The sequence below is a fragment of the Tympanuchus pallidicinctus genome, unplaced genomic scaffold, assembly GCF_026119805.1.
Source record: "Tympanuchus pallidicinctus isolate F22 unplaced genomic scaffold, pur_lepc_1.0 scaffold11, whole genome shotgun sequence".
Taxonomy (NCBI): Eukaryota; Metazoa; Chordata; class Aves; order Galliformes; family Phasianidae; genus Tympanuchus; species Tympanuchus pallidicinctus.
Window position 1 is genome coordinate 1635898 of NW_026294627.1, and position 21179 is coordinate 1657076.

The 21179-nt window shown below is 42.5% G+C and overlaps 1 protein-coding gene across 1 annotated transcript in view; it reads right to left on the reverse strand.

Moving 5' to 3' along the window:
• NARS2 (asparaginyl-tRNA synthetase 2, mitochondrial) overlaps window positions 1–21179 on the reverse strand; it is a 51193-nt gene that overhangs the window by 7882 nt on the left and 22132 nt on the right. The window contains exons 7-12 of the mRNA XM_052670039.1: window positions 12531–12663; window positions 5329–5427; window positions 4672–4709; window positions 2721–2787; window positions 1238–1375; window positions 386–483 (exon numbers count right to left, since the gene is read on the reverse strand). Of these exons, the coding sequence (XP_052525999.1) occupies window positions 386–483; window positions 1238–1375; window positions 2721–2787; window positions 4672–4709; window positions 5329–5427; window positions 12531–12663 (573 nt within the window). The remainder of the gene's footprint in view (window positions 1–385; window positions 484–1237; window positions 1376–2720; window positions 2788–4671; window positions 4710–5328; window positions 5428–12530; window positions 12664–21179) is intronic.

Genomic DNA, 21179 nt, shown 5'->3' on the forward strand with positions numbered 1-21179 from the left:
CTCCGTTGCACAACATGGTAACAAAAGTACGTAAGCTCTGGCTACACAACTTTCACCTTCACAATCAACTCTCAGACACAAAAGCTGTGAAGGAAGGGCTCAAGGATGAAGTGCCTTGATGAGAATCTGTCTCAGTCAGTCCCCACAGAGCTAAGGCTGCTCCCCTCCCCTCTTCTGCAGTAAGATGAAGCTGAGTGGCACTTCATATGCCAGCAGAAGGACAAGACCTCCTCCACTGGTTAGCAATCGCTTACTCAGATAAATAGGTATCTCAAAAGACAACAGACAAACAGTTGCCCTTCCAGTCCTGCCTTGCAGGCACTGAGGGCTGCCTGAACACACTTGTGGCCAGGCTGGTCACCTGGCACCTGCAGGTTTTCTGTACCTCTGTAAGCGTGATTCCAAGAAGGGAAGTCGCTCCTCTCTCAAGCTGCCTCCGCACAACTCCCCTATTCCTGGTACTAGAAGATCAACAGCTGCAACCTTAAAAAGGAGAAAACTAATTTAAGTTAGGCCATACAGTCTATAGCAGAAATGCAGCTGGCAGTACTGAAGTTGCATTAGGAACACAGTGCTATCATCTGTGCTGTTGATTTGGGTTGATTTTCTTCCCCGTTTTGTTCTGCAGGGTTGCTTTTCCACAGCTCGTCAGATACCGAAATTAAAGCAAGTGAAGCAAGAGCAGTAAATGGCAGTAGAAGTCACACTTTTTAGTAGAAGCACTGATTCAGACTGGTCTCGGTTTAATTGGAAAAATCATACTTTCAAAGCAAAAGACTTGTGGAAGAAGTTTATTTCTAGTGTCCATCTGCTATTTGAGGATTACACGGTAGATGTGGATGACTGGGGAATCATGGGTTGCCTGAACCCATACAATTCTAGGCACTTAACTAGTAGTACTGATACACACTTGGGGAAAAAAAAAAACTATGGCAAATATGCCTTAAAGATTTTAAACAAATACTTCATGCTACCTATCTCCTGTATCTTCCTCCTGCTACTCCTGCTCTGGGATTTCTTCTGTAACATAAAGAAGACTGGGCAGGATTACCTACATGATGGCCATGTCTTACCTTGGCCTTCAAGACTAGAGGACCAGCAGAAAGCCATCTTTGAGCTGGACAAGATGATCTTTACGGGTCCCTTCCAATTTGGGACATTCTATGGTTCTACTTACTTTTAAGCTAAGACACACACCTCAATGAAAAGGAGGGGGAAGTGTGACCCATGGACTCACTGTATGTTGAGGTCCATCTTCATTGTCCCGCATGTAGAAAGGTTTGAGGTCGTAGGGGTAGTTAATCACAAATACAGGAACCTCACCACAGTGCTTCACCAGGTACTTCTCATGTTCTGTTTGGAGGTCACAGCCCCACTGTAAAGAGAACAAAAGCAACCTAGTATCTTGCTTTTGTGTACCTCACCTGCAGCAAGACACCAAGCAAAATCCCTGCATAGAGTGGCACACTTTTGACTAACACAAAAACATGACCATTAACTTCTGAGTTCACACAACCTACTGGGAAAATATGCTAAGTACACAATGTTCCACAGGTTTTAGGGCAGAGCAAAGTAATGAAAATAACACGGCTTAACTTCCATGGAACAGGGCCTGATCGTCCTTGCATCAAGCCCAAATATCTGATATCAAAACAGAAAACAATACAAAACCAAAACAAACAAACCAACCACTTGGAGTTCTCACCACATAGCTTCAGGGAAATAGGAACCTATCCAAAATTGGCTTACTCAGTCAGACTGACTTCAGCATTCTCATTTAAAAAAAACTCAGCATCCTATCAAACAATTTTTTATTGGAAGCTTTGGACATTTACAACGTCCTTCGCTTTTCCTGCTTTATTCCATGTTATAAATGCTGTGGCTTTTGACTAGAGATCTCCAGCCCACCACAGGATGTGCAAAGTATGCAGAGAGATTGGAAAAGAAGAAGGGAAATAAATTCTGCAGGCTCTCCTCATCTGAAAATATGCTGAGTTTGCTGTTTCAGATTTAGATACTACAGATTTGACTGAGGTGGTTCCTTCCAAATCTCTGTTCTTATGTAGTCAGCTGATAAATCTCCTTTGCATCAGAAAAAAACGGTAATGATTTGTGCAACAGCACTGCTAGCATGATTTGTAGCCATATTCACACACAGGATTCAAGGTTTGACGCCCACTTGTTCACAGAGACCAGACAGCTACACAACCAGCTACGAAGATGTCTTCAGGCAGAGGATTATTTTCTTTAAAATAGCAGAGTGAGGTTAAGACTAATTGTTACACTGGAGATAAGCAAAACACAAATGCTCTCAACGCTGCCATGTATGTTTGAAATTGGGCAAAATACAGTTTGCAGAAAGTCATAATCTAACACTGTTTGTAAGACTATCACATGATTCTCTTTCCCAGATGACAACTAGCCTTTGGAAAGACAAGGGATTCCCTTTACCTACATGTATGATGCATGGTATTTTGATGTGGTTTTGACTTATCAACCCTTGTAAAAGTTTTGGTACTTAAAAAAAGTTTTGGTGCTACCTAAATACAATTCCTTTATTTGAAGGCTATTGAAATAAGCTTCTTAAGATGACCATTAATGAAACTAGAACACACTTAGCATTGCTTGCATAAAGAGGGAAAGGTCCCTGTGACCTAAAGTGCTCAGACTGGCTGTGTGCACCAACAGGCATAGGGACAAACACCCAGACAACTACCTACCTCTGGCTTAAAAGTGAAAGTTTGAGAAGCCTGTTTCAAAATTTCCACTGCTTCATTGTAGGAAATTCTGCAAGAGGAAAAAAAAAAAGCCTTTGAGATAACTGTGAAAGGAATAACAATTAAATGTTCTGGCCAAGTGTTGCACTGGAAAATTAAGGAAGCATTTCCCCAAGACCATGCCAACGTGTAGTGTGATGTCAGACTTCCCAGTAATGCTGCTTGGAATAGAAACCAAAAACTTACATTTGGTATGGCAAGAACCCTATGTTTTCCTGTGCTTCAGCTACATGCAAAGTGAAAATGCTGAGCTCTCAAAGCACTTCTGCATTGTTGCAACACTGCATTTCAGTCAGAAGGGAGTTTTGCACAGAACCAACCTTATACAAATTGGAGGATTTTTTTAATGCCTTCACTGGCATAGATCCAACACAGCTCCACTGTTCCAGTATAAAGGAAGAATAACAGCCCAGTGTGCAAAGGACTTGCACCTCGAGTGTTTTCATTTCATTTTGCAAATATCACAATATTCATTTGCAGCAATGTTTCCCTACTCCTATGACAGTTCTGAAACCAGAATTCCCACTAATTTTCACCAGAACTGATAAACAGAATCATGCCAACAGAAAAAAATAGGGCAGTTAAAGATACTGCAAGTTTGGTAACTGGAAATCAAGTCTCAATGGCAGATAGTTTTGTTGACAGGTTTTCCACATGCCAAGCAAATGCTGCAGGCAGAAAGGGTAACTTGCTCACAATAATTTCCTCTCTCTTTATCGTTATCCAAACCCAATTATAAACCAAATTACGTAAAGAACACGAGCTCTTTACATCCAGCTACAAGGATTCACTGACACATGGAAGATTCTGGAGAAAATACATCAGAAACGCATTGCTCTACGTGTTTGGGCAAAGTAAGGCACAGGTTTAACCCACACTTCTGGGATGTGTAAGCTCAGAATGCCTTAGATCTGCCAGTAACGGAAGAGAGGCAGAAATGGAGGGAGAGATGGGCTGACTTAATTTCTTTTTCCATGGGAGAAGCTGAGAGTAACTCTGTCCTCCTGGAAATATAAGTTAGGTACAAAGAGAGAAGGATCAAAACGGGGAGAAAGATTCACTTCACAGAAGCCCTCTGTGGTGCCTGTGCAAATAAGATGCACAAGGAGCATCTTTCATGATCTTGATGCAAAAAGAAGCTGAGCTGCTTAACAGGAAAACCAGTGCTGGGCTGAGTAACTCTGAAATATTCTGTTGGATAAAGAGAGAGCACCAAGACTGGCAAGAGAAGAGGAGAGGAGATATTCTGGGCAGCAAGGAAAGAAACAAAAATCTTTCAGTTCTTTAGGACACAGAAACTGAAAAAATGAGTTGCACAAGTAATTGGAAATATTTTAAAACCCAATTTGTTTTTCTGTCAAAAAATATTTTTATAAAAAGGGACCTGTTATTCAGAGAGGTGCTGGATTCCTTATCCCTGGAGGCACTCGAGGTCCGACTGGATGGGGCTCTGAGCATTTGATCAAACTGGAGATGTCCCTGTTCACTGCAAGGGAGTTGGGTTGGATGGCCTTTAAAAGTCCATTCCAACTCAAATGATTTTATGATTGTATGAAAATGTGAGGGAAAACAGAGCAAGCACCAAAGCTGAAACAGAGGAGAGTGAAACCAACTCATCAGGTGCATGCTGGAAAGAAGATGCCTTGGTAGAAAGACGATCCTGTCTAAGTAAGCAAAAGTGAAAGGACAACAGATTCGATGCCAGTCTCATGCAGGAGTGAAAGGGCAGCTAGGGAACAGAACAAAGGAAATTTAAGTTCATGCTCTTTAGGTGACATCATATTAATTCAGAAGTACTGAGTTGGGGGGAAAAAAATATATATATATACAAAATAGGAATGCTTTTCCCAAAAGGCCTCCCTCCTCCAGTTCATTTTGAAATTAAAATACTCACATTACAAATTTGTTCTTCAGCATTTGTTCCAACCTGCCCTTGTTCAAAACAAGAAAAACAAAATGGTAAAGCTACTCCTAAGAGTTCACAGGTCCAGAATAAAGACAAAAGTTACCGCCCCCTCCAAGTTCCCATTTACAGATCTGTGTTGTGCTCTAAATATATGTCAAAATCCACTTCATGTCACTCTGTACTAAAAGGTGATGTGACAACTAAAGCTCTACCACAAATGCCAACACCTACAGAAAGTTGTGAGTCCTCCCTGTGTTGGTCTGAAAAATAACTTAAGGTCAGGCTTAAGGTTCCTAAGGTTTTAAACCGAGACAGGGGAGGTTTAGGTTAGATTTTAGGAGGAAGTTTTACACACAGAGGGTGGTGATGCACTGGAACAGGTTGCCCAAGGAGGCTGTGGATGCCCCATCCCTGCAGGCATTCAAGGCCAGGCTGGATGTGGCTCTGGGCAGCCTGGTCTGGTGGCTGGTGACCTGCACACAGCAGGGGCTTGGAACTGGATGAGCATTGTGGTCCTTTTCAACCTAGGCCATTCTATGATTCTATGATTAACAGGAGAACACAATAAAATCAAGCCTCTCTATTGTCAAGAGCCCCCCCAAATGCATAAAGAGTGTTGCAGCTCTTTCCTGTCACATTTATTACCTTCTGTGCAGGAGCTACATATTTATGAAAAAGCTCAACATCACGAGGGCATTTGGAGAACACAGTGCTTGTTGCTGTCTTGAAAAGATGTTCCATAACCTAAAAGAGAAAACAGAAGTGCATGGAAAATTAACACTGCTTAGACGTCCAGGACTATAAATAAAACACAGTACACATCAACCAAAGGGTACAAAAGGAGCTTTTGCATGGTCAGACTGCATAAGAGAGTACCAGCTTGCTAATGCTCCTAATTAGCAGGCTTGCTCACTGGCTGAAGTGGATTAGAACTTGCTTTTCTGCTACAGGTTTTGAGTCTCAGTGTCTGCTGATGACCTTAGTATCTTCAGTCAACTATTTCCAGTGGAAAAAAAAACAAGAACCAAACACTAAAATATACAACGAGCAGCCCAGGTCAGCCACAAATGAACACAATACAACCATTTGTGGTGACTGGTCTCAGATAAATCACTAGTGAGATGCCTTTCCTGTAATGAGCAATTCTGTCCTTCTCCTTTATTGTCACAACAGATAGAACTAAAGGAGAAGAGAATAAATGCACACTGTGTGGAATCAGACTATTCAACAAATTCCAGTTAGAGAGACCCGGCACAGTAACTCAAAAAGAACATCTGTAGAGATGAGCAGTGAGCTAAAGCTGAGTACACATCAATTCAGAGATGCCTGAGAGACAAAAAAACGACCTGCTTTAATTCCCCTAAACTACTGTGGATAATCTAAACAACACTGATATACTTACCCATTAAAAAGGGCTTCACCTATGAAGAAATTAAATGAAACAAATGCCATTTTGATTCTTCACAAAAAAAAAAAAAAGCTCCCACACTGGATTTCAGTGCTTTTTGATCAACCTGCTGTAAGAGTCATTTTCATGCTTGGTTAAGCAAAGCAGTCTATCCAGAACACTCGCTGTCATGCTGGCCAGTGAGAGTTCCCATAACTACTTGTAGCCCCATGCCTGCACAAAGCAGGGATACCTGTGGATAACTGACACTCCCAACTTTTCTTTAGAATCACTTTCCTTATTCTCACCTTTGTAAGCAACAAGCAATGCAGCTGGGCTGCATTTCATCACCCTGGCCTGAGATGGAGGTGGTTTTTTTTTTGCAACAAAAAGCACTTTTGGAAGTCCTGGCACTTCTCTGTGTTTTCTGTAAGCGTAACAACTTGTTTCATTAACTGCAGAGCTGACAAAAGGAAAGAATCCACCCATGATACCTAGATGAACAGGGGGCTCTCCACACTGCTAAGCCCAGGGCAGGCAAAGTGTGAAAAGATGAACCTTACTGTCAGCAGGTCTGAGGAAGAAGCAAGTCACTGCCCCATAAGGAACCTTATACTGGGCAAGAGGAACAAAACAAAGGGAGAAGCAGCTCGGCTACTGACATAGCTAAGATTAGCTTTTAGGCATCTTGCTCAGACTTTCATGTTTGATCACTTGTTCTAAACTGCTTGAAACACTGACTGATGAACAGTCATTGCATCCCACCTGCCAGGAGAAGCTTGTTTAACAGACCATCTTCGCTCCTTCAGAACCTTCATACTCTGCATCAATCAGAGCCTAATGCTAAAAAAGGAAGGTCCAAATAAAGGCACAGCATTATCATATGCAGATAAACAATTTTACCCCTACTAGTACTCAAATGCAGAGGAAATGAAAAGCCAGCATTCCTGCTGGCAAATAACCAAACAGGCAGCTTTGAACTTTTTTCAAAGTAGCTAGAAAAAGGCTTATGCAAATGAAATTAGAGAACTTCTTGGCAATTCATCTGGTTTCACCGAGGCAGAGACAAAGGGATTTTACATTAAGCTTCCTCTTTCTAGAAAATGAAAGTATCATCTGTTTTTAGAAAAGCATGTTGTTTCATTAGCACTTTTTTTTCCTCGCTGTGCGATAAAGTAACAATTAGGTTCCCACAGCATTCAACATAAGCAGCTTCCTCTTGTGGAAAAAAGATGTGGGTGGTATGGGAAAAACAATCTGAGAAATATTTCCAGGTTTGAGTGTGAGGTTTTATCCTGGCAAAGAAGGCAGACACGTGGGTCATGCATTGGCTTTCTCACCACTCTTATTTATGCCAAATGTGTACCAGGCACAAACAGGGAACGGGAAAAATAAAGGCAAAGAAAAGCTCCAATGCAGAAGTTATGGCTTTAAGCAGATAATATAAAGAAGGACTAGAAAGCAGGATGCATGAAAAGTGAGTGGAGAACCGTAGCCACTGCCTTGCTAGTTGAGGGAGCACGTGAGCTGGAGGGATAGATCAAGTGGTTGTGTGTGAATATATCCTGAATTAAGCATGTTTGATTGGAGGCTTATGCATGAAAAACAGCAGAGGACTCACAGATGGCCATCTGTCTTAGAGGTGGGACTCTTGGTTTCAAAAGCCTGTTTGTTTGCTTGCTTCATAAGGAAAACACAGGAAATGTGCTGGTAGAAGTGTAGGTGAGGTAAAAATTTCTCTTCTCTCACCTCTCCCCACTTTTCCTCTTAATCCTCACCTTTCAAAGAAGTTCAGCAGCATCAGTCCTGACCTGTCCCAGTGCTGTTGTGGAACTTAACAACCATCTCTCTGATTTTTATTAGGTCATGCAACCACACTACCAGAAAATCACAGTAACAGTAGGATTTTTGCTTCCACATTTTCCCAGGCCGTGAGTATTGATGCAAATGCAGATCACAGTAAATGTACATACATTTATCAACCTGATTGTTATTTGTTGCCCTCATGCTTGCTCTCACACACACCACATGCATGTACATATACACACACACAGAGGGCAGACTCACAGCTGACCTTGTTGTGAAGACTCCTCTCTCATCTATATTCTGAACAGCTCAAGAGCTAGATTTCTATAGGCTGAAGATCACTCTTCATTGTCACCTGGTGAAAAAAAAGCTCCGCCTGTGCTCAGTGTATGCTTGTTGCAAAGGCAAAATATACCTGCACAGTGTTGCTGCCTTCACCAGTCTTGAAAAATCATCACTATGGAAAGCAAGCTGAACTTCAATAGCAAAGAAAGCATTTATGAGGACTGTAGCACCTTGCAAGGGATATCCTTTTCACATCTGCTATGATATACTGATCATTTTTTAACCCATTAGTTCTCCAAACAAGTTTGTAGAAGAGAAGCATTAGAAACGTGAGATCGCTCACTTCAGTTAGGAACTGAAGATCTTGCATGCAGCTCCAAGTGAGCATTCTTGCCCACTGTTCATAATTACATGGTCATGTACTGGCTTTCTTAGACTAGACCCACTCTGCAGAGATGCTGTTGTTATGGAAGGAAGGAGACTTGTCTGTTGGACCACTGCTTCTCTGACCATAGAACTTAAACAGTAACTGCTGATGGAACTCAGGAAACAGAGGAAGGTTCAGCTATGACAGTTGGATGCCACTTTAGAAAGGGAAACTATCACCCTGAAGATACAGCCTCCAACTGGTGCCCAAAATCAGTGCTACTACTGATTTCATTTTGTGCCTGAATTCCTTTCTATAAAAGGGAGATAACAATACTTCATGTCACTGGGCTGTAGCAATGAATGTTTTGATGAAGTACATAACCAGAGGAAGACGATATTTCTGCACCCAGAACAGAGCACAAATACCGTGTTAAATTATATCTTCCACCTTCGGCAGTGAGAGACAGAGGTTCTAAGATCCAATTTTACAAGATCCAATTTTATTAAGACTATCACTATGCACAGACTTTCCAAAGTGTCCTCAAAAAATTTTCCTCCTGGCATTTCCTATCTTTACAGTCTAAATAATGTTATTTTAGCATGGTTTTGTATGCACATTTGATATAATTCAATGATGATGGCATCACCTGAGCTCTTTGAGGCTCCACAAGTAAAGTGGGACCCTTCAAAATCCACTTCACTGTCAAGACAGCAGAAAGGAAAAACAGAAACCTACAGACACGATGGACGCAGCACTGAATAGAATGGGAAAAGATGGCAGCAGGCATCCCAGAGCACAGATAAGAAGAGATCTTGGATTTCTCATTTGGGAACTGGAAGAAAGGTGACTGGTGAGACCAGACACTTCAACACAAGCTGGACCTCTTCCACATTCTAACTTGACCCTCTAACTCATTCTCTCTCACTCGCTTTGGAGGAGGAGTGCCTTGGGGCAGTTTGACTCAACCTCTTGATTAGACTCTTTTGGGAAGAGGCCACAAAGGCCTCTCCATAGAAACTCTTGCATACACCCAGTACACTAAATTGTAATAGTATCACCCAAACACTCAGCACATAGTGTGGCACCAAACACTGAGCATAGTGGGACTTTCCATAGAAAGTATTGTGAAACCAGTATTACAAGAGTTTAAGTTTATTTGGAGCACTAAAACACATCTTGGCACAAAGCAGAAATTTAGACTATGTGATCAAGGCACTTAAGACTTCATAAGAACTGGGTTACTAATTTAGGAATAACTGAGCATTGCTCTGTGCAATTATAGTGGGGAAAAAAGGCCCTTTGCTCCTAAGTACATGCACCTTTGTTATTAAATATTGTTCTTCCTTTTATTTTGTAAAGAGAGCTGCTTTTCTTTGGGAGCAAAAATCTGAAGCCTCATCAGAGAATGGTAAACATGCATTTCTTTGTAGTGAGGTTTTTCTGTACCTTTTAATGGTGTATAAGCAAATACTTCAAGATGTCCCTGAAGAAGCTGAGCATTCCCAGCACCCTGACTTGCTAAAGTTAGAGGTATTCATTCCAAATCTTGAATGCCAATTTCAATAATAATTTTTAAACAATCCAGCTATTTATCTAAGGATAAAGTTCATAACTCTTATCAATAGCCCCCAAGGCTTTCAACTGAGTGTTCTGCACCAAACAAAGAACTTGCAGATGATGACAAACAGCCAAACTGCCCAGTGGGCAAATATGTGAGAGAACACTGAATTTAGGTCAATTAAATGGGGAAAAAGAAACTTAACTTAGACGTTACAGCAGCTGTCTTTTCTTTTTTGTTTGTTTTAGTGTGGGTGTTTTTCTCTTAAAGAAATTGCCCAATGATCTAAAAATAAACAAAACAGGAACTCCACTTCTGCAAGTGAGAACTTCACTAAAGTAAGCACATGTTGCAATGTGGACTTGCTATGGGGAATGCAAAACCATTACTGTTAGGAGAATTTCTGGTATAAGAAAGGATGATTCTCATAGACTTTGAGGCAAAAGAAAAAGGAGAGAACAAGCTGAGACTTTGTAAGATGTTTAGCAGCAATAAAAAATAAGCCAAGGAAGGAATTCTTTCTTTTCCTACAAAGTGAAGGTCCTACGCATTCCAAGACAGTTCTCAAATCTAATTATCTGAAGCCTACTGGCCATATATAGTTTTGAAGCCAAGAAATTAGAGTTCTCACTGCAACAGTACATGTTCATGCTGTGTTCAAAGGCTTAAAGACCACTTTGCAGAAGAACTTGCTTATTGTATGACAAAACCAGTGAAGGGTTCAATCAGCACCTAATTACCTTAAGAAATGGAAAGGCTGAGGGAAGAGGGCTTGTTTAGGTTGGAGAAGAGAAGGCTCCAGGGAGTCTTCATTGTGGCCTTCCAATATTTGAAGGGAGCACATAAACAGGAAGGGATATGACTGTTTACAAGGGTGGATAGTGATAGGACAAGGAGAGGTTTAGATTAGATATTAGGAGGAAGTTTTTCACACAGAGGGTGATGAAGCACTGGAACAGGTTGCCCAAGGAAGTTGTGGATGCCCCATCCCTGGGAGCATTCAAGGCCAGGCTGGATGTGGCTCTGGGCAGCCTGGTCTGCTGGTTGGTGACCCTGCACATAGCAGGGGAGTTGGAACTGGATGATCACTGTGGTCCTTTAGAATCCATTCTATGATTCTGTGATTCTAAGTAGGGTGGAAACAGACATGTATGTTATATTCTAAGAGTATACTAAGGCATTTTGGAGGAAACAAACAAGAGAAAAGAAAGATTGGGTTTTTGTTAATGGAGCACAGAGATTCCCAGTGGGTCATTCTGCACAGCCCAGTGCCAACGAGACATACAAGAGAAAGCAGCAGCACAGTTCTGTACAGGACAAAACCACAGAATGGCTTGGGTTGTAAGAGTCCTTAATGAACATCCAGTTCCAATCTCTTCCTGTCAGCAGAGCTGGCACACTCTAAAACAGGCTGGTCTTGAGTACCTCCAGGGCTGGGGCACCTACAGCAATCAGGGCAGCCTGAGCCAGCGCATTACCACACTCTGTGTAAAGAAGTTCCTCCTTACATCTAACCTAAATCTCTCCTCTTTTAGTTTAAAACCATTCCCCCTTGTCACTATCAGACCATTTAAAAAGTCGGTCTCCCTGCTGTTAATGAGCACCCTTTAACTACTGAAAGGCTACAACAAGGTCTCCCAGGAGCCTTCTCTTCTCCAGACTGGAATTCAGTTTTGCTGTTAGGCCAGACCAACTCTGAAGACTGCACATGATTCAGGATGAAAAAAAACATGACTTGGATGTTACTTCATGCATGCATAACCAGGGCCTCAAGCTTTTATTATATTAATAAGGATATTTCCTCAACAGCCTTCCAAGGAGCTCATCTGCTATAGGAGAGCATTTGTGGATATTTGCTCACAAGTCCTACTGAGTACAAAATGGCTCATATGCTGAAAGTAGTGAGATGCATAAGCATCCATCATGTGATTAAGAGATCGAACCTGGAATGTATAAAGCTAGCTACTGTAGGGATTTCAGTCTGTACTGAAGTCTCAGTGAGTAGTGTAAGTCAGCAGTTGTTTCTACTTTTGATTTCAATGCAGTTTTCAAGGAACTCTTTTCAAAGAGCATAACAAGGGGCCCACTGCGTAAATACTGCTCAGATTCACTGGAGAGATGCAGAAGGCTTTGAAGAGGAGAGTGCCACTTTCATTAGCACCAGTCACATGCATTTATCCATCTTCTGGCTGTATGCAGCCTCCCATTCAGAGGAAATTTCTGCTTTTCCCTCTGTTCTTTCTTATACCTTCCCTTCCCAATCCCTTTGGTGGCCCCAGCTCTGCTGATCAAACCCTGAACCTTGGGATGTGCCTGTGCAACCCCTCCTTGGCTCACGCACGGAGAGAGAAGCTGTGACCTCAAGGTGAGGGCAGGAAGCACAGCTGAGGGAGGAGGAGGAAGTTTGGACACTGTTTCTGCATAAACACTTGGGTGCCTACCTGCATGATGTCTTGGAGGCTTTCAGTGAAGGACAGCTCAGCCTCCACCATGTAGAACTCTGCCAGGTGCCGGCGACTCTGTGAGTTCTCAGCTCGAAATGTGGGGCCAAAGGTGAACACACGAGTAAAGGCCCTGAAAAGCAAGAACCAGCTAGGTCAGGCCCAACAAAACAAGCAAAAAAACCCTATCCACAAGCTCACTTTTCTTGCAGGATCTAGAAATACTCATGCTTCCATTTTACCTTTGACAAGCTTAATGATGCTACTGTGTACATTGCAGCTACATTCCTTCAGTGTGGTGGGAAGAGGGGTTATCCGCAGCCCTATGACTAAGCAAGGTTGCATAAACCCTGTGCAGTTTTCACTGAACAACATTTACACCCACGGTCCGTCCTGCAGTACCAGGTGAAGGGAGAAGCATGAAGACACCAGCCACGCTCCCCTCATCCATACCTCTTCACACTGCAAGGTCTGACATCTCTAGGTGCTATGACATCCCAAAGCACAGCAGAGAAGAGAGAGTCCTGCTGCTGATGCTACAGGACTGGTGTTAGCAGGATGAATGTATGCTGTACAGCTCGCAGTCTTCTCTAGTGACAGGATCAAAGTTTATCCCTGAAAGGCCTTTTAGGAGAATGGATTGAGCTCCTTCCAACCAGCTGAGAATGGTTCAGCTAAATGCAGTTCCTACAGAACACATCTGGGATAGCATCTTACACTGACGCAATCAGTGCATTCCCTATTATGAAGTTTTTCCTCCAGCAACCTTCTGGGAAGACTAAGTGTCTCCCCTCCAGCCACGCTGAGCTGCAGGACAAAGGATACAAGGCCTTTTTGATGATCCCTTCCTAAAAATTCTTCCTAACAAAGAGCAATGCTCCTTTCAAATCTTACTTTAACTGTGGGGAAATTGCATTCCAAGCAAAGTTTTTATACTGCAGGCTACAAGAAGGTGGGCTCCTGGACATCTTCTGCTCCCCAATCAGATCCCATGGCAGCTGTCTTTTCTGCCACACTGCAGGGGAGGCAAACCACGAATGGGGTAGAGACAGAACTGCTTCAGAAAAAAACATGGACTGGGCAGCAGGTCCCTTCAGTACACAACTAATTTGTCATTATTTTTAAGAGTTGACAATGTTTAGAGGAAAAAGGACACAATCAGTGGAGATCAGGCACAGTTTAACACCCATGAAAGGATGTGTGTTATTTGCAGGGTTTGGCATTTGACTTGTATCTTCTGCAAGCTTTCTGCTCAGTGAAGATGTTTACTAGGGATTTTGCACAAATTAAATTTTTAAATTGAAATTTAAACAAAAAAATGCTACTAAAAAGCTATGTTTTTCCTATACCCTTTAAGGAGGCATCTGTGTGGCAAACAAAGACACATGCATGTTTTGGTTCACTCATCTGTTCTCTCATATCACATGACAGATAAAGGCTATGATCAAAAACAGCAGCACTTTCTTCTTCCTTGAGCTGTTAGTTGTATACACATTAGAAAACAGTTCCTGGCCAAGATTTCAAGTACACAGCCTGCCTGTAGGCTTATTCTCCCTACTGGCTGTGCTTTCTCCATTCAAACAAATACAGTTTGTCTGCTTTCAGAAACCACAGCTCCCGCTCCTGAGCTCTGACTCCATACATGACCACAACATCTCTGCTGCTAACACCAGATTTTGCAGCAAATCCTTTTATCCAGGATCCCTTTCAGCACGCTTCTTTCCTCTGTGCTTGATAGGACATTATTGTGAGCTTCTGCCCTGCCTTGATCGTCCTCCTTCAAACTGTCCTATGCTACAGTGCCTATAAAAACCTCAGTGATGTTTGGATAAGTGATATTCCAACACCATTGCTCACCACACTGGTCAGTATTACCTCATCGGTTCCTTGTGCTCTCCCATCTGGAGCCATCTGTTGTCTCAGGTTCTAGAGAAATGCATGTTCTTCCTCACACCACTTTTTTTTTCCTCTCCATGTTCCTACAGCACCTGGCACAACAAGGTCTTGGATCCAAAGCTTAAAAGTCTCAACTGCTATAGCAATACAAACAACAAACATAAAACAATGACTCACTCGGCCAAAATGGTTTAATGCTTAAGGCTGAACTGGTGAAAAACTTGCTATGGAGCTTCACAGGACACAGAGGCTGGCCTGCAGTGGGAAGCAGGAGCTAGACACACATTTCTCAAGGCACAAATCACTGACATGTAATTTGCAGGACACTGTAGCAGATTACAGACTCCAGCAATACAGACTATTGTGAGTACTCTGAACTGTCCTTATTTCTTACTCGACAGCAGCTCAAACATGATGTCTAGTTATTTATCTTCCAAGGGGCTCACTGACTGCAGGCCATCTGAAAAAATAAAAAATAAGAACAACTATTGCTCCAAGATGTCAAGTGTGGTCAAACACTTCACAGCCACAGATGGATTTTGCACTGCTACAGTAAAGCCTCTCTGTGCCAGACATTTTGGGGAGGAGAAGTGCAGAACAGCTCTCTCAGAACACTGATTCCAGCTTCTTCACAGCTGTAGCCACCCTGCTGGGACCAATCTTCTCTAACAAGTACACAGAGTAGCACCTACATGGATAAAAAACATCAGCCCTGAAGCTTCATGGACTATTCAAGGTGCTCAACAACAGCAACAATAAGGATGTAAGACTTTACACAAATGCAGGCTGTACAAATCTGACCTCAAACTGTTTTTCAGCTGCTATTAAGGAACGTGTCTGCAGTATCATACCGAGCATGTACAAATACTTTAAAAAGCAGACACTGGAGCTGGTTCTGCTTCAATGTTACGGTACCAAGGGCATTTTGTTCTATATGCATTTGACACTTAGCACAATGGAGCCTCAGTCCAGGGCTGTATCTCCTATGCCAATATCATTTACATTCCCAAACCTCTGCAAGATTTTCTCCAGCATTTAAAAATGGCTTGAAAATATTGGCTCAGATTCCAAAATGTGCCTAGGTAAAAAAAAAAAAAAAAAAAAAAAAAAAAGCAACAACAAAATGAACAACAATCTGTTGAGCCCTTTGCTTTATCCACTACAGGCAGAGCAGTATAATGTCTGGAATGCTAACTGTCCTTTCATCTGCTACAACAGTATAGAAGAGAGGTTTTGAAATGATTCCCTTTGCAGCCAGCTTGACCCAGAGCTCCAGATCAGAGCTCTCTGGTCAGCAAGTCCGAGAGCATTTATTCAGTTCCCAGATGCTGCTGGGGTTAAAAACAAGAAGGTAGCACAGAGCTGCTTAATTAATCGCTCCCCTTCTGGGACAGTATATTCCCTATCCAGTTTCCTGGGCATGCCTGAGAATTTAAGCAGGAGGCCAAGAGAATACCCACTATATTCCCCAACAAAATACAGGGCCCCATCCTGCAGAAAGCTGAGCTTGTAATCCAGCCAAGAGCTCAGGTATCTTCAAGGTGCAGGCTCACAGGAGTCCCTCTGAAAGCAGAAATCCCTGCTTGGGTGCTCTGCTGGAGTACTGCCCTCCTCTGCACCGAAGGACACCTAGGGGAGGCTGTGTTTGTGATCTCCACCTGTAAAATATCCAGGAAGGGAGAAACTTCTTCCTCCTGCAAGCTTACACATTACTAAAACAATCTACAGTCTTCTCTCCCATGCAAAGAACTTTACAGCATGCAGAATGAAAACTCATTTCATTCAAACTGGTTGATAATTCATTAGTAAAGCACTGATCGAAATCAACGGAGAAGTATAAAGTATCTGTGCCCAAAGCTGCTTGAAATTGTCCTTTTAATTAAACTCACACAATGTTTGTGGGCCTGAGCATCTCTGCCTTCCTGGCAATTTTTACACTGCAATTCAAATATAATTAATTGTGCTGATAGTTCCCAAGCCAGAAGTGGATTGAGCTGCTTTTTCTGAGCCAGGACTTCATGCTGTTACTGCAGTAATAAAGACTTATTTGTGCAGTCGAACCAAGGGGATCTAACTCTGAGCAAGGCAATTAATCAAAAAGATGCAATTCCTGTGCAGTCAGCTTACAGCCTATGCCAAGGTCACACCACACACTGGTGACACAGCTGGAGACAGAAGCTGGTTGTTGTGACTCAGGGCTAAGCACTAAACCACACCAGCATGCAGCTATTTATTTCTTCAGAGCTCTCATTCTTATCCCAAAATACTACAGGTGCCTGCTTAACCCAAAATACAGCAATGACATACCAGGTCTATGGGCAGGAATTCTGCTGGAAGGTGATTTGTGCCAATTCTTATCTGTGGCCACAGTGAATGACCCTTCAAAACAATGTATTCCACCTCATATTCTTCCACAGGACCCACCCTCAATATACATTAAAATCCTGATTGCAAGAAAATCTAGAAGCAATAGGTTGTACTTGAAGGGTAAAACAACACGTAACATCAGCAGAAGAGGAGAGAGAAGAGCAAGGTGACCGTAAAGATCAGGAATGCAGCTTTGTCAACTACACTGTCCTTTCCTTTGGAAAGGGAAGAAATCACTAAAGCAAGCTGTTTGATGAGCAGACAGATTTGCTCTGCTGCCGGGAGCCATCACTTGGCTGCAACGCTTGACCCAAACACAACTGGGATATTCAGGCATGTTGAAATATGTATGTTGGAAGATGTTGTGGCCCGATACAAGAAGCTGTATGCACAAATATGACCATTCAAACCTACCAATCCAATATCTCCAGCTTCTTATTTTCAGAGGGGCTGGAAACACTGAGCTCCTAAAGATGCTGGGAAGGTAGGTACAGGTGCTCAGCAGTTTGAAGAACCTGTGGTTCTGGGACAGTGTTTTACATCTTTGATCTGAGTGGACTATGTTAAAGAGAAATCTAAGAGTTGGACAGAAGTATCTGTTTTTTAACCTCAATGTAAAACTAATATTCCCATGACTGTTGTTTGGTGGTTTGGATTTTGTGCAATCAAAATGTTCATGGTTTTGCTGAAAAGTCAGCGAGAAGAAACATGCATTTTATCCAGAAAAAGAAGCAGAAAAATGAGTTTTAAAGGATTCCTCATAGAACGTGCCACTTCCACCTGCCCGTGAGGAAAAGCTGCATCTTGACAGGGGCTTTTACAGCAGCCTGTGAGGCACAGGCCTGGGCAGCAGAGCTGAGATGCTGAGTGCTCTGGTTCCAATTCATGCTGTGACAAGATGGGACTGTATTTCCTTCTGTAGGCAGTCAAAAATAAACACACATATTAAAAAAAATTATATTGTCTAAGTTCCCAGACGGGGATTGGGAAGTGCCAGACTTCCATCCCAGCCAGCAGCAACGCAGCAGTTTCCCTTGCTGTGACTTCCAAAGGGCAGAGTCCTACCAGCAGCTTCTCCCCAACCACATCATATTCTCTGGCTTCAGCAGCAAGGCTCCTCTCCAGGCCACCCATCTCTGCTTGACAAAGATCCAGGCACAAATGAATGAATAGCAAAGTGATCCATACTCTCCAACTATCTGGTAAAGCACCCCACACTTTCCTTATGAAGCCTCACTGCACACCTAGGCTTCCTATTGTGAGTTTACAGGTGGCAGGAGAACAGGGGAGACACAAAGAGTTATTTGGAGCCATACAACCTCTTCTGCTCGAGGCTCAAAGATCTCATCAGCATGTGCCCTCTGCCCTTTTATGAGTCTCTGTAGTACTTTATTCTCTTTGGATTCTTGTTTTGTTTGAGTTCTGTTATTATGATTTCTAATTTGAGTCAATAAAGCAACCAATTAGCAATGATAACTCGAGATGGGCTGATGAGAGCCACCAAAGCACTTCAGCATTTATTCAAATAATTTTTCATGCCCCAGATAAAAGAGACGTTCCACAAAGAAGTGATACAAAATGTATCATGCATTTAAATAAAGCAAGGTCCAAAGGTCTCTTGCAAAATTTATTCATTCCGGTGACTCCAACTCTAAGCAACAAAAATACATTACCACCATGGGAGAAAAAAAAAAAAAAGAAAAAAGAAGAAAGCAACTGTGATAAATCCTTTTTCTTCCAGAGTGGAAAAATCACATGTTCTCCATAAACTGCATTTTAATAACTTTAAAGAGGATTTTTTTTTTTTCGGTCAGCTTTTTTTCAAATGGACACTGGCTCTCCCAGCTCCACAAATATGAATGGCAGCCCAAAACCACATTGGTGGGTGCACCATTGCATAAAGAGTAGCATAGTTGGAGCCCCACTTGAAAGTTTGGGTGAGGCTGTTTAAAATTTGCAAGGCCTCGAGATCTACAGTGATAAGTAAATAATTATTTTAAGTATAGTTTCAAAAGGTTATATTCAATGCAACACACTCTAGTTGATTATAAAAAATCTATCACTATATATTCTACCTCAGTGCAATAACTGCAAAAGGAGCAAAAGGAGATGGAGCTGCCTGCCTTAATGCCTAATACTGCAGCCATTTCCTGGGGCATAAAGCCACCCTGGGAAGCAGGAGCTGCTGGAACACAAGGCATATTCAGGCTAGATATTAAGAAAAATCTCTTCTCCAAAAGAGCAGTAATGCACTGGGACAGGCTGTCCAAGGAAGTGATGGAGTCCCATCCCTGGAGGTGCTCAAGGACTGCGGATATGTGCCATGAGGGATGTGATTTAGTGGGCATGGAGATGATGGGTTGATGGCTGGACTAGATTATCACAGAATCATAGAATCACCAAGGTGGGAAAAGACCTAAGATCATCCAGTCCAACTGTATACCAATCACCAGTATTTCCTCACTAAACTATGCCCCTCAGTGCAACATCTATATGTTTCCTGAACACCTCTAGGGATGGTAACTCCACCACCTTCACGGGCAGCCCATTCCAGAAGCTGACCACTCCTTCAGAGAAGAAATTTTTCCTAACATCCAACCTGAATCTCCCCTGACACAACTTGAGGCCATTCCCTCTCGTCCCATTGCTAAATAAGGTCAACAAGAGCAATAAGGCCACCTCTTCCCCAGACCAAACAACCCCCTTCTTCCACTCTGCCCCACACCTGTACAATGCCTAGGGTTGTTGTGGCCTAAGTACAGGATCACTTGGTCATGTCAAAGTTCATCCTATTGGTCTCAGTGTAGCAATCCAGTCTGTCCAAGTCTCTCTGTAGGGCCTTCCTACGCCCAGGCAGATTGAATGTCCTGCCAACTTGGTGTCATTTCCAAACCTACTGAGGGTGCACTCAATGCCCTCATCCAGGTCAGCAATCAAGATACTGAACAGAACAGATCACAATACAAACCCCTGGGGAACACCACTGGTTCATCATTGGTTGCCAATTGGACTTAACTCCATTCACCACCACTCTCTCTGGCCTGCCAGCCAGCTCTTTTATCTGTCCAAGTCATGGGCAGCCAGCTTCTCCAGGAGAATACTGTGGGAGACTTAGAATTAACTTAGAATCATCAAGGTTGGAAAAGACCACTATGTTTATCCCCTTCAAAGCAATCAAGTTTGCCACATCAGCAACTGTGCATCAGGTAAGCTGCAGCACAGAGCACCCGCAGCCTCTTGCTTGCCTCTCTCACAAAGAACAAGTTTATGGAAACCACCATGAATGTGGCTACAATGGGACATGGAGATGGCTGTAATGGCCCTGTCACAACTCACAAAGCCACAGATCCTTCCCTTCATCAGACATGAAGGTTTGGCTTGCCACACTTGAAGCTGACCTGGATCCTGAAGCATCTACTAGTGCTTTGAACAGGGATGACAAGGGTAAAGGATTTAGGAGAGAGACAGAATAGCTTACCTTCGCTTAGCTAGGAGGACCTGGAGTTTTGGATGATGATACTTTTCACTAGATCAACATAAAACCTGTTCTGACTCCACCTGCACATGTTTTACAGCCACATGAGAAAGTAAAGAGCACAGTTCAAGACATTGCTGGGACTACACTCAGCCCTACATGTATGGATGGCTACGGTCAGCACATTCCCTTTGCTTCCTCTCCCAAAAATGTGAAGATGTAGAAAAGACCAATTGGGTATCTATGTAAAGCCCCAACCAGCCAAGCAGCCCCAGGCACTCTACAGAGCTTTTGAACTGGGCTTCCCAGTGATACAAAGTCGTTAACTGCTGCAGTCATGTACCAGGCTGAAGCATGCAGTAATTGATTAAAACCAGACATGTCACAGATGCTTTTTATAGCTCAAGTTAAGTGGCAGCTTAATTAATGGAAGTTAGCGTGCTAATTATAAGAGTCTGTGTTGTGAGTCAGACTCAACTGTTGCACAAGAAATGTCAGAGATTTTTTTTAGGGATCCAATATAAATAATTACACTTCTATTTGTTAATTTTTAGCAACAGGAATGCTATACAACTGGACATCATTCTTGCAGCTGCATCTGAAAGTATTTGAAATAGTACAATGTAGAGCAAATATTTGCTTGAGGTCAATGCAATTTTTTCCATAATTATCAAGTCATTTCAGAGTCAAATTTTAAGGCTGCATTTGCCAGACTGCCAGAAGAAAAGCCACTTTTACTGAAGAAGGCCTCACACGCATCTTTGTGCAGCTCTGCAATATCTTCTTGAACATCAATCCAAACAGACAGCTCTCTTTCACCACTGCTTTGAAAAGCAGTGAAATGAAATCTGTGCATTCTTCTGAAACCAACAGGAAATTCACGCTTTTAGCTCCCTGCAAACTCAGGGTAG